Source organism: Solanum tuberosum, unplaced genomic scaffold (genome assembly GCF_000226075.1).
Source record: "Solanum tuberosum cultivar DM 1-3 516 R44 unplaced genomic scaffold, SolTub_3.0 scf00536, whole genome shotgun sequence".
NCBI lineage: Eukaryota > Viridiplantae > Streptophyta > Magnoliopsida > Solanales > Solanaceae > Solanum > Solanum tuberosum.
In genome coordinates, this window is record NW_006239464.1 from 276,306 (window position 1) to 291,123 (window position 14,818).

The 14,818-nt window shown below is 33.0% G+C and overlaps 1 protein-coding gene across 1 annotated transcript; it reads right to left on the reverse strand.

Annotated features, from left to right (window-relative positions):
* Nucleotides 1-2,013: 2,013 nt before the first annotated feature.
* Nucleotides 2,014-7,935, reverse strand: LOC102602030 (transmembrane emp24 domain-containing protein p24delta7). Its single transcript, XM_006365240.2, has 4 exons — nucleotides 7,550-7,935; nucleotides 6,557-6,772; nucleotides 2,436-2,512; nucleotides 2,014-2,346 (listed from the first exon to the last, which is right to left on the reverse strand). Exons 1-4 carry the CDS (start codon nucleotides 7,760-7,762, stop codon nucleotides 2,202-2,204), a joined length of 651 nt encoding a protein of 216 aa, XP_006365302.1. The 5' UTR covers nucleotides 7,763-7,935; the 3' UTR covers nucleotides 2,014-2,201.
* Between the last annotated feature and the right edge of the window lie 6,883 nt (nucleotides 7,936-14,818).

Genomic DNA, 14,818 nt, shown 5'->3' on the forward strand with positions numbered 1-14,818 from the left:
AAACATAAATCACACCAGTAGAAAAAAAAATTCTTAAAAAAAAAAGAAGATAAAACGCATGTATTGATTTTAGCTTTGGGTTTAAAGTTGTTAACATATATAAAATACAAATTTTTAAAGTAAAATATTGGCTTTTTTGTTTTCACCATTCGAAAGTGCATTATATCCTAGATAAAAATTAGAAATACATGATATCTAAATATTCAAAATTAAAATAAAACTAAAAATTTTGTGCGCTTTGTGGGATTCGATCCAGCGCACCTAGGGTGGAAATGAACACGCTTAACCACTGCACCACAGAAGAGTTTATGTCAAGGTTGTTCAACATTAATTATTTATCCCTTAAATACAGAATTTGACCTCTCCATATGATGTAATTTTCCGGTGAAGGGTGTTTAGCTGACCACCCTTGAATGGCTGTAGCTCCGCCCTTGGTACTTGCCATAATATAATTAGCATGTCTTGCAAGTAGCACTAAATTGCTATCTTATCTACTATTAATTAGTGTATGATTTTGAGTTGAAATTAGTTGTTAGAGCCTAGAGGTCATGATTAGAGATTAGTCAAATGGTTGTCCCATGTTCATTAGAAGTATGATACTTTCCATAATCATGCATAGCACTAACGCTATTTTTAGTCCACTATTTGTTGTTGTAATATTCAATCTTAATTCTTGAATTCTTGTCGTTTTGGTAAATTATGATCTACAGGCTTGAGGATCTTTCTTGCCATAAATATTTTTGATTGGTGTAAAACTAATAGTATTATATATTTTGGACTTATAATTTTTAAAATTTAATAGTTCATATTAAGAACCTAAAAGTCAAATCGATCAAATTTATATATAAGATGCATTTTTTCGTAATTATGCTTCATCTTGCCAAAATCCTGGATACGCCTCTATCCCTACCTCTGATGTAATAAAAAACAATTAAGAGAACACATTTGTTTTCTTTTCTTCTAATTTTATCCTTATTTAAATAAATAAAATTTTACATAACCAAAAATCATTAAAGAACTACTTCTTTTTCAAGACATCAATTAAGAATAAATTAGTAAAAACAATTCTTACCCCACTTTGCTTCATTTTGATTTGACCCCTATAACAAAAATAAATATTCCATTTTACTTGTCCATTTTTGCAAGAAAAAGAATTCGGAAAAAAGGATAAATATACCTCTAAATTATGATAAACGGTACGTCAAATACCCTTCGTTATATTTTTGAATTGTATATATTCTTACCGTCAATATTTTGAAATGCATATACCCTTAGAATAAACGTACGGACATGTATCATAATCTTAACGGCCTACCCAAATTTAATTTAATTTTTATCCACAATTAAAAAAACTACCCATCTTTCACAATTTTAACTCATCCAAAATCCAAATGGTGAGCAAAAGCAACCAAAATCAAAAGAGAAGTTACACTAAGTTAATCAAAACTCTCAAATTCCTTTTTTTTAAACTTCTATAACAAAGACTTATTTCAAACATTTAGTTTTGACAACATTTTCAAAAGAAGAAAGAGGATTTTTTTTTTCAGAAAACCTTTGAACAATTTCTTATTCTTCATCTTCTTCAACTAAAATCATTTGTAGAATTTTTTGGTTAATTTGACTGAAATCACATACAAAAAATTGATCCATCAGAAAAAAACTTGTAACTTTCCATAATTTTTGGTATAGCATATGCAGCTTTTCATGCCTCTAGAAACACAAAAACAAACCCACATTATTGAGTAGAAACTAGAGAATGAAGCAGCCTACGAGTTGTTTGTGCTAATTAATTTAGTAAAATACACCTCTGATTAAAACTTTCTTAATGAATGTGCCAAATCAATAGGGGTCAAGTAATATGAATTAAAAGGAGTATTCTTTAAGACTCTCTAGGAGTGTGTAGTTTTCTTAAGGGGTATGCACAAACCGAAAACACCCTTATTTTGAAACAGAAACTAATTTTTAGAACAAAATACCAATCATCCAATAATAGTAATGCAGGGATTGTGTTGATAAGACCAAAAAACAGTGCACTTTATTTCTGATGGTTGGGAGAGGGCCACTAGTAATCAAACTAAAAGGGTTTTCATTGACAAATAAATAGTCTAGAAATATTACACATTTGAGTCAATTTTCGACTAAGTTGTGTATGCCAAAAAAAATTGTACAGCAGAAACTGTGAATTTTGAAATCTGAATAACTTATATAAGTTTCTTCTTTTCAAAGAAAGTCTTCAAGTGCCACACTTGCAAACCTGCCACAGACAAACATATAAGAATCGATAGACCAGTCATCCAAGCCAATTTATAGCTGGTATCTCTGTTCAGTTCCTGCATCTCTTCTTCCCTGTGGCATGTCAACATATCGACTTGTTAATTATTTAGTGTTGATTCATGAGTTTTGGATAGATAACAATAAGGTAAGATTGAACACACCTTTCTCGGAGATAAAACATTTCATCGTGGACACCTTGAACAATCTCAAGCATATGCTTTAGTTCTGATTCCATTGCCTAGTAAGAGCAAAGATGAAAAATCATTACGTATGTCTAAATTATTTTTAGAAAATGCAGTCATCAAGAACTACATGTAACAAGATTGATGTACCTCGACACAAATTTTGGAATATGACTAATTACAATTCTGCCAGCAATTTTTAGATAATAGAGGATTAACGTAACTAAAGGCAAGAAAACCGACAAAACAATTTAAGAGATGATCACGTGTACGACTTCAATTGAGTTTTCACTTGTAGTTGTTTGGGACAAGATGGATGGAATGAAGTTCTCAACATAATCGAATCTTTAAAAGGTTGAAGAAAGTAATAGAGGGATGTTTTTAGTGAATGATGGCACTTCACATGAAACACATAGATAACTTTATGCAGTGGTATTGCTAACTAAAAAATCAATGGATTTCAGAACCTTGTGTTTGAGGAGCTTAAGATTTTTTCAACTACCCACCAGCCAGCAAAAAGCTCACAATTCAGGAGTTAACTGCACACTGAGCCATGAAACTCTAAGCAAAACGATATAGCCCCGTTGTGCATTATAAAACAGTTAGGTACCTAGTGACACGCAAGGAATAGCTTAGCAAAGAGGGCCTGCATATCTAACCAAGAGGCTGGAAGTTCGAGTCAGCAACAGAGAAGAGTTGAAAAAAGGAAGGAAGTTGGATCTTGAGCGGGATGTTTAGAGGGATAGAGTTTGTCATATGAACCAACAAAACAAAAGAAAAAGAACAATGTACCTAGTTAATAAATCTTTTCTTTTTTTGATAACCGAGAAATCTGTTTGTGACTCGCCCTTTGGACCAATCACAGCCTTCTAAACTCGGTGGATAATGGGCCCGCCCCTCTACCCTTCTCCACTTAGATACCGAGCTTCGCTTTGCATGGAAATAATAAATCAAATTGAGAACAATGATGTTCCTTTTTCTTTTGTTTCTATTTGATGTTACTGAGTTATTTTAAGAAAGACTAGTCTTGATCAATGGAATATGCTTAGAGTACTTCTTCAATGATGCATAAGAGTTAAAAAAAAATGATGCATAAGAGTTAAAAAAAATGATGCATAAGAGTTAAGAGTTGCTAGATGAAAGCATGTGTGTTGTTGCTTTATGAAAGGTTGATGCAAAAGTTGCAAATTGTAGCTGTTTCTCTAAAATACTTTAGCATTAAATACACAAGGACCAAATAACCCCCTTAAAGACACCAAACTCTTTTAGATAATCCAGTCTATCTTATACACTGCATTACAATTGGAGTACAATTTCTTTTATTTTAAGAAAATACTAATTCTAAGTTTCTCCTGATATTTGGTCTTAAAACTCAAAGAATACTGACTACAAGAATGAGTGAAAGGCTGAGGATTTTAATCTCAAGTATGCTTCAAGTAAGGAATGGATCAGGGGTTTCAAAGTGAATCCTAAGTCTGCTCTGCTGGCATAATGGAAATTGCCTACCTCCAATATGCTGATGACACGTTTTTTGTGAAACTGAAAAGGAACAAATCAGAATGCTAAAGGTTATCTTTATTCTATTTGAAACAGTTTTTGGGCGACACAAATTGGGGCAAGAGTTATATTTATCCAGTCAATGAAGTACCTTAGTTACATAACTTGGCTGAAATCCTAGGGAAGAAATAGTGAGCTTCCTACAGTATACTTGGATATGCCATTGAAGATAAAAGGAAATCAATAGGGATCTGGAGTAGGATTCTTGAGAAGTGTGAAAAGAAACTATCAAATTGGGAAAGCCAATACTTGTCACTAGGGGGGTGACTAATCCTGTTGAACAATGTACTAGTCTACTAGATGTCATGCCCAGACAGTCCTTGTTCCATGTCCCCTCTAATGTTATCAAGAGACTAGATGCCTAGAGAAGAAATTTCTTATGATACGAAAAAGATATACCTGATCAGACGGGAGACCTTGAGAATAAAAAGGAATGTATGCTAGGTCCTTTCAATCGAAAAACCCAGAATCAGAGTTTGTTAATGAAGTGGCAGTGGAGAATGGCTTCTGAAGAACATTCTCTATGGAAGGAGGTGATCAGAAATAAATATGATGAGGATTCCAATTGGATTACCAAACCAGTCCCCACCCTTTATGGCGTAAGTTTTTGGAAATCCATCAGATATTTGTGGCCAACTTTCCTAAGCAACTCAAGATTTAAAGTGGGAAATGCCTGACGCCAGAGACTATCTATAGTCAGTTAGGATAGGGAGGGCAGGTTAGCCGAACAGAAAGAGAAATAGAGGATTGTCCCAGCTTGCATCTGGTGGACAAAAGGGAAGAAATAAATCAGAGATGCTTTGAAGATAAAGGAAGCTCCATCCAGAAGTTCAAAATGAATTGGCTAGTCCTGTTTAATTTTTAATGTAAACAAGAATATATAGCAGAGACACAATATTTTTGATGCTTTAGATTACATTTAGAGAGGTATCAGGAACCATCTTGTAATTCTAATTTTGGGCTTGACCACACAACTTGTGCAGTCAATTCTATTTATAGAACTTGTTATCATTATCAGAAATAGATAAATAATTGGAAAATTTCCAAGAACAAGAAAGTACTTTGGGTTTTTAAGTATACACTTCACATACTGAGATGAACTAAATTAAGCAACTGCCAATGGACAATGATGTCTTTGAAACTTCAATTGAGTTTATTAAGAAATTTGAACAGGCGACAAGGTTTTTTTTCCTGATTAAGTAAATGGCCAAAGTCTCAAAGAGGTGACATTGTCTAATCTAAGTATATCTCTTTTGATGAAGGAATACAGCTATTAAAACAACAATTATTAGCTCACCAATTATCTCTAGGTGATGTTCTCTATATTTTTAACACATTTCCTCTTTCTTGTGAAAAAGTTTTAATTACTCACCAAGAGAATAACACATTTCTATATTTAGTAACAATTCAACTTTTTTTTTTGATGACAAGGGAAACCCGCAGCCGCTACCCTTTGGGTGCGCACACGGTAAAACCCCCGCTCCTATGCAATAGCTCGCAAACCACACAGGAGAGGTAACCCGCACTAGGCAAGCCCGGTGCGACGAGCTCGACCCAGAAGGCAAACCCCTTGCTTTCGCTGGCAAGGGGTTTCGAACTTGAGACCTCCAACATGGAAGTCCCAAGGCCAAACCAACAATTCAACTTAAAACCTCCATTTTAACCTTAATGAGATGATCTATAGCCACACAATATCTATGGCTTGTTTTAGACCACAAAACCCAAAAGTCTTTCATTCTTAAACTCCGTACCTAGTCAAAACCATCACATAAATTGGGATGGAGAAGTAATAAACCTTTTGGCCAATCACATTCTTGATATCTAAGTTGCACAGTTCTGTAGAGTATATTTTAAGCCTAACTTCTGTTGGCAGAGAAGAAAATTAGCGACACTGCACCATATAGGTATCGCCCAGCTGCCTCACAACATCACTAGCAGTAGTTGTATTCTCAGGGATGTGGAAGTGTATGATTGGTTCAGGTGTTAATCCAATGTGAATTAAAGTAACCAACCCATATGAATTGATCCGACTCACCCATATAATTAAATCTGAATACCTGATTATCAACCCCCACCCTGATTCCTTTCTATTCCTTCAATATTGTTGTCTTTTAACTAGGATTCTGCAATCAGTTAAGAAAATGAATGTTTGGCCCTTTTCCGTAGAAAGAATCACAAATTTTGTAACAGCACAAAAGAGCCCCCCAAATCTGATACCTTACTGATCAAACTAAACAAGATGCTTCTATCAAACAAGACAACATTAAAAGTTCAGGGAAATTTAGAAGCTTTCACTGAACAGTCTATTCAACATTACGAATTATAGAATGCATGCAGCACTATATGCTATAAAATAGTCATTAATTTTCTCAAAACCAGAAGGAGGCACAGACACATTTCAAGAAAATTAAATATTACATGAATACAGGGGTCAACGGATGTCAATTGCCAACATTTGTCTAGACAAAATGGATAGAAGGATCCTGATAAATATGAAATTGAGCTACACAGGTATGCAAATTAAAAGAAAAATAAGTGCTTACCTCAACAGAGGCTTTCTTGGCAACATTTGTCCAATCTTTAGCTGCAACGCCACTTTTCCAGTCAAAATCAATAGTCAACTTAACCGGAGGCTTGTGATCAGCAGCAGTAAAGCAAGTGTGATAGTCTGCACCTTCCGCAGTCTCAAAAGAAAAATGCCCCTCATGAACATTTTCCGCGTAGTGATGGGCATGGCTATTCCCTTGTGCAGACGTTACCTAAAGCACAAAACACCAGAAGAAATCCACATAATCAAAGGTATATCGGAGAACAAGGACAAATTTTCAAACTTTGAGCATATGAAACCATCAGAACAAATGTGTCAGGACAAATAATACAGTATTGGCATAAGATGGATCTGAATTCAGCAGAACTAATACAGGATTCATATGGCAGATCTCAACTAACTTGGGATTTAAGCATAGTCGACTGATTGATCAAATGACTAAATGTAAACATTCCTCTATTGATACATTACAAATACATAAAACAAAAAACCAAACAGAACTTAATTAACTAGGTTAAAGATTTTTGCAGTTGACTCCAGAATATTTGTCCAACCATAATATCCAAATGAAGCTTTACAAAATCTAGCATATCCCCATCAATGCATCTATCATCCAAAGGTGAAAAACTTGTGCTAGTCTAAAAAATAAGATTTTTATATCAAGAACTACACAAAGAAAACTTAAAATCTTTTATATTGTTTTATAATCTTTAATCTAATAATACTATTATCATTTTTCAAACCCTGTATTTATGTACTTTAAAACCCAATAACTTAAAAACACTAAAATTCAGAACCCATCAGCTTCAAATCCGGGTTCTGGCGTCTCATTCTATGCAGAGGATCACCATAAGAAGAACTAGTTTTTTTCAATTGACGTATAAAGCTTCAATTAAGTAAACCCAGTTGCTAATTTGAAAAATAAGCATAAACCCATTTGTAACCTAGCTGATATAAATCTGCGCAAAACAAAAAAAAGTGTATTTACCCTGACGGTGACTTTGTGGGTATCAGGCAAAGGATAACCTTCATTTGGATTAACGATGTGATACTTGCCAACAGTCATGGAATGACCCTTGATTTCTTCAGCTATGCATTTTGTATGACCCGATTCCAGTTCAAATCTTAGAGATTCAATTTGGGTCAAAAAAATTCCCAAAATTACAAGAAGAAATAGGGTTTTACTTCTCCAAATCATCATTTTCCTGTTGGATTGAACCAAAACAAGAACAAGGGACAAAATTTAGAGAAAAAAATTTGCTAGATTGAAGGAGAAGTTGAAGTTCAAAGAGGGCTTTGTTTTAGGGAAGAAGACAGGAGGAAGATATATAGAAGAAAGTCAAAAGACTGGGATTTTGTATTTCTATGATCTATAGTCTATACTTCCCAATTTTTATTTTTTCCACTTTTTAATAGTGTTGATTCTTCTTCTTTAATTAGAAGTGGTAATAACATGATGTGACTACAACTACTTTTATTATTCAATTCAATTCTCTAATGTTATTGCATAGAATAAAAAGAGACAAGATATGTTATCGAGCTAATTAAAGACACGTGAGAGATTGGATATGTTATAGTTAAATTTTGAAGGTAAAAAGTTATGTTCACTCCGAAAGAATAAGACCTAATTAAAATACAACACTCGAAGGAAAGACAAGCAAATAATATTAGTTGTTATAGATTTGCTATGGAGGAAATGTCGATTGTTTTTTCCCTAGCATTAATATCATTTTTTTCAATTAATGTAAATTAAGAGGGAATGACTCTCGGCCCCTATAAAAGGAGTCTAACCTTCATGTCGAAGGATACAATTCTGAATGTAACAATTGATTTACACACTATTAGATAAACATTAACATTCTTATTTACTTTTTTTCTCAAGACTTGTATTGTTTTTCAAGTACTAATCTACTCAGAAGACGTCTTCATCAAAAGATATCATTGGATTCAAGTTATTCAGGCTATATTTATTAATATTCTTAATTAATTACTTTTGATATAGTACTATTCATTGCTTCAGATCAATATTCATTGTCCTTAAAATCACATAATAAATTCAACTGTACTTTTTTAAGGACAATCACATTGCCGCCCATCTAAGGCTAGGCAATTATATTATTTTAATTCTACTTATTCTTTGCCAACAATTTTATATTTGTGAAGCTAAAGTGTCGATTGATATAATGGATGACACTAGAAAATATTGAGCAAACCCATGGCATTTTGGATAATCCCACCAATCACGAAGTTGGTCGAATAATTAGAGAAACTCGAATTGCATATGATCAGGGTACTTCTCTACAAGTGTCTCATTGTTTTGGAAGGATTCTTACCCTCAATGATAATGCTCAAAACATGATTAGGATTGCTGGATTTGATTTGTCCAAAAATTATGCAATGTTGGAAAGTGAATAGAACGCGACAAAAGGAGTTATCTAACAATATTAGAACAGAGAACCATAGTGACAGTCATGTTAATGGGTCTAGAAATGACGATTCAAGAGAACTCATGAAGGCCTTTAAGCTTTGATAAGCCGGTAGAATCAGAATGAAAGAAGAATGCAATGCTCAAATAGATCAATTTTTTTAGGAACTCAATCAATCTTGAAGGATCCAGACTCGAGAAGACATGTTTAGTTAGCATTTCCATCAAAAGCGACTCTGAAGCTGATATCCAAAAGGTTCAAGTGATACAAGTTGAGTGTCACTTGCTTTCTGCACTTGACATTTTTGTTATTTACTTCAATTTATATTATTGATTGCCTAACTAGTTGACTATATATCAATACTAGCTGAGTAAAATACAAAGAAGTTATAATTTGTTCTCTCTATTAAACATATTTCAAATGCTTTTACTTTGTTATTCTTTACTATCTTCTCAAATCTTATTATAAACATCAAATGCATGGATAACATACCACTTATTTACAATGTTTATTATCCAAAACAATAGGATAATGTTACATTCTAATTATGTTATTAGGATCTTTCATGTTTAAATATTAAGAATAAATTCTAGTCTATTTTGCCTAGCAAAATAATTTTCATAAATTTGCTTCATAGTAAATAATTGAGAAAAAAAATATATTGTTCTTTGTTATTGTGATATTGCCCTTTGTTACTATGAGATAATAGTTAAATAGCCTCTCATTATATATTCAGATTTTCAACTACATACTTATATTTTACGGAGGTCCTGCTACCCCTTAAATTACTTTAAAATGAAATAAATAACCCTTAAAATGTGATTATCAATCATCTGCCTTATGGTGAAAAACACACGCTTGATACGTGTATTTCACCCATTAATCTTTTTCTAAAGAACTTTTTTTTCTTCCCTCTTCTTTATCCTTTCTTCTTCAATCTTTTTTGCAGCCCTAATTATTTTTTTTGTGAAAGCTTGATTTGGGAAAAATATTGAGGAATACGTTAGGGGTCTTCTTCTATTTTTTTTAATCTTTCTCACAGGGTGAATTTTCCGAGCTCCATTCTTTTCACCAGTTCGTATGAAAAATCGTCGCCACCACCTTCACCTCCACCTTTATCACCTCCCTAATTCAACAACTACAATTCAACACCCTAGCACATTTTTAACATCTTCATCTATAATATTTCTCAATTGTTCATGCCTCCAACCCCATTAGTTTCATATCTCCACCATTCGCATAATTTTTTTTTCTTCATCTAACTTTTTCTATTTAAGATCTTCATCTGGATTTTTTGAAACTCAACACCTAGCTTATCTATTAGCAGGGGATTCAAATCTTTTCTCCCTAACTTCACAACTTGTTGCAAATCTTGTTTCTTCAATGATTTTTCTCTCAATTTTTTCACTTTCGTTTTACTGGGTAAATCAATCATAAGAAGATCAAAATTAAACAGTGCAAATACTTTTAAACATGCTTTAATTTGAACACTTTTATCATGATATTACTATTGATGATTGCTTCAAATATGTCATAATTTGAGAAAAATTGATGGTGGCGGCGACATGTTAGGGATGGTGAATGATGGAGAAATTTGATCTATGTTATTACTATGAAGAAATGGAGAAGGAAAAAAAAAAAAGTTAAAAGGGAATAATTAAAAATATTTGCATTTGTGAAAAAATATTTAAAATAAAATTTTAATATTATCTTTGGTGCTCACTCTCTCAAAGAGAGTGAAATACACTCACTTTGTCAAGTAAGCATTTAGGAGGATAATAATTTCAGCTTTAAACAATTCAAGGGGTGACCCATAAAATTGAAGTGTGTAGTTGAGAATCCAAATAAAGATTGAGGGATGACATTTGGTCATTCTCGTATTACTATTGGTCCAATATGTCTTTAATATAATATTATTCATCTATTTATGTTCTTAAGTCTTAATGTTATTACGTGGCTCAAAGTTTTCCTCCTCAATTTATTTCCTATATTTTAGTCAAAATTACATGCCAACTGACCACACTATTATTTTTTTCTACACTATCCAAAATCCTCAATAATTTCACCATATGTACCATAACCCAACGAGCATTGTATTTGGTTCGAAAGACACCATATTCAGTATGTCTCCAAATAGGCCCCTACTAGTCCAACTGGTAGTGAGTGGTTCTTTCGGGCAAAAAACAAGGCCGACTTTATGGGCATATCTTTCCTTTCGAAACTATCTTTCATGTTTTTAAATAAATCAGCTCTCGTATTAAACAACATTACTTCTCCTTTCATTTCAAACTCAAGAATACGATCGATACAATTAATCGATTTGTGCACCTATCTTATTACTTTTTTGTATCCCCCTTTTCTTTTAATACAATTTGATTTTTCTACGAACGACAGTTCTATTCTTCGAGGCTAATTCAATTCTTTCTTACTATGAAAGAAAGCACTGGTGAAGAGTGATCTACTTTCAAGGCTAGTTTTGAGTCATTCATATAAAAATAATAAATTAACTTAAATAATTACCATTAAAAGTAGGAGTAGACATAAATATCGGAAAAAAAATTGGACCGAATCAAACTAATTCGGTTCTTCAACTTTTTGGTTTGATTTCGATGTCTCTTTTCAAAATTTCGATTCTTTGATTTGGTGTTCGATGTAGGATTGCGATTCTCCGGTGCATCGAAGAATTGAACTTTTATAATATATATATATATATTTTAACTTTTTTTCTAAAAACATATTATTGGTAAGTCTTCTTTTATGTTTTTTGTATAATTATCATTCATTTTCATCTTGAAACACAAAATTGTATCTTTTTCTCCCCTATTTTATTCCTTTTTAGCACATCATATGGTCTTATAGATCATTGTATTTGGATTTGAGCTAGTAGTTGTTGAGTGTTGAATTGCTAATGTCACGATCCAAAATTGGGCATGATGGCACTCATCTTATCCCACCAAGATAAGTCAGTCTAAAACTCAAATAATACGATAAATGCGGAAGTAAATCAAAAATAAAAGTGTAACACCAAAAAGAAATGTGGAAATCATAATCAACTTAAATAAACCCCTAAAATCTGGTTATCATGTGTACAAGCCTCTAATGTATTACAATAGAAATGAAGTAAATATAAGTCTCAATGTTATTGTTTCTAGAATAGAACAATTCCATATAAAGGAGTAAGAGATTCCGTTGAGAAACAAGCAACTACCTCTCAACTCTCTACAATAAGCCTCGGACGAAGAAGGGGAGAATAATCACGAAAATCCGGGCTCGTAACCTACACAAATGTAGAAATAAGGAGTGAGTACCAAACAACACAGTATTGAGCAAGCAGACCACTAAACACGAAGTAAAGCAATATAGAATATGGGTACTCCAACCATTCCAACCGAACCTCCAAGACTACAACCTGCACATAATCATCACAACCTAGCAGTTCACAATTAATACAACACATAGCATGTATATCAACCTTTCAACACATACAAGTCATCAACACAAAGTTCATAAGCTCCAAGATCAATTCCCGACACAAATAATCACAAGGTTCACAATACTAATGATGTGCAATGCAACAAGATGAAATATCAAATATAGTGATAAATATTTGTCCTATCATACACATCCGCTGAATATCAAGCCAGAGTCCATGGGGGACTTGCAAGATCCATGTATCCATCAGAACCATTTTCCTTTGACATATCTCACTCGTCAGAACCATTTCCCTTCGGCATCATAATCATAAAAGATCTCATCACGGTATTTTAGAATCAATGCAAATCGACATGTTCATACAAATCATGAGAATATGATAAATTTTCATATCAATACACAGACCTTACTAACACAATCATGATACAACCTCAATAATGAATCAGTCAAAACATTCATCAATATCATCAAATTACTTTTTTATTACCCTCTTTCATAATTATAATTATCAAATATGAACAAGTCAATTCCATTACCAAATCTCATTACTCCCAACTCATACAATAAAGAAATACGAAATTTTATATACTTAACAAAAGGTTCAGAAGTTCATTTGCATCAAACGATCAAACAACCACTCTGGGACTTGAGTATTTCCTTTTTGTTGGGTCTCCAAATTAATGAAATCTAGTCAAATAAGTAATCACAATAAGAAATTGAATCTAACAACACACATATCAAGACTTTTGAAAAATGGGGTCAAATTGACCCAAAAGATCCAATTCTAAAAATGAGATTTGAATCTAAAAATTTATACGAAAATGTGTTACCCAAGGAATTTAGAAACCACCGATGAAAATCATATTTAAAATGGAATTGAATTCAATCTAAAAACACCATTTTATTCAAAACCTTTAATCTTTACAAAACCTTCAAAGTTTAGACTCAAAACCCAAGTTTAATCCTCAAAATCTTAAAATAATTAATGGGTAAAAGAGATAGGAAGATAGAAATTGTTACCAATTAAAGAAACTCAAAAATATCTTTAAAAACCGCCTAAATTGAACAGCTAGGATTCAACAATGGGAGAAATAGGAAGAAGTCTCAAATTTTTTTTGGAAGAAAAGATTGTTTAGGCATCAATTTCTTATCGCGATTGTGATGAGTAAACAAATTAACTCAATAATGTTGACCATCACGATTGTGATGAGTAAACATGTCAACTTAATAATGTTGACCATCGCAATCACGACTAGAACCAACGCAATCATGATGACCAAGAAACTGACTTTACAGCATTGCGATAACTGTGCACACGATCGTAATGGCCACACAAACAACCTTACATGATCGTGAGAGATAGCCTCACGATCGCGATGAACAACTAACCAGACACCAAAATACAAAAACCAACAACACACCAAGACATAAAATTCATCATATGGATCCTTTGGATTCGTTCGGAACCCCAAGTACACAAACCAGATATGTTATCCAACTAAATTCAATGTTTCTGACTCGATGAAATCATCAAAAATACGAATTTGAGGACTCCTTGACCTGAACTTGTGAAAGTCGCAACAAACTAACTTAACACCTAAAAAGACCAAACTGACCTCGGGACCTTCGAAAAAACAACAAGGACATCTCATAGACCTAAACTCATCCCCCGAATTCAATAAAACTGTCAAAATTTGATCTGAGCATGTAAACTCCGAACGTTGACCAAAGACAACCCTTAGTATAAAATCACCCAAGCTTCCAACTCAAGGACTCAAATCCACAAAACAACCTCGAACCTGAAACTGATGACTCTCCTAGACTAAATTTCACATTCTGAAATGGGTGAAATTGGCAAAATTCTATTTCGAAAATCGAAACTCCGATTGATACTTAAAACTGCTTTTAAACACTTTAGACATCCTTAAACTCAAAACTTCCAAAAAAACATAGCTTTTCAATAATATTTCCAAACCAACTTCACAAACTAAATAGTAATGACTCGGGGTAACTATCTCGAGGGGTAAAATGACCTTACGGGTCATTACATTTGATCACTATTAGGGAAAGAAAAAATGATCTAATGGACACTTATACTTGTATGACTTTGTACTCTGAACCCTTATATTCAGCCCTTTGTCAATTGAACCCCCAAACCCATTGAAACATAGTATTTTAAACATTTTTTTCATAAGATCAATGATGTGTGTAATACAACCACTAAAAGTCACATTCCACGTCATTTTTAATTTCCACATAGAAAATAAATTGATAAAATTAAATTAAACTCCCCAATTTTATTTAAGAAATCATTTTTTCTTTCTTTCAACTTTTTTTCCAGATTTCTCTCCTTTCTCTTCTCTTATTCCAATGGCTCTCAGCTCTCACTAGTAAAATAC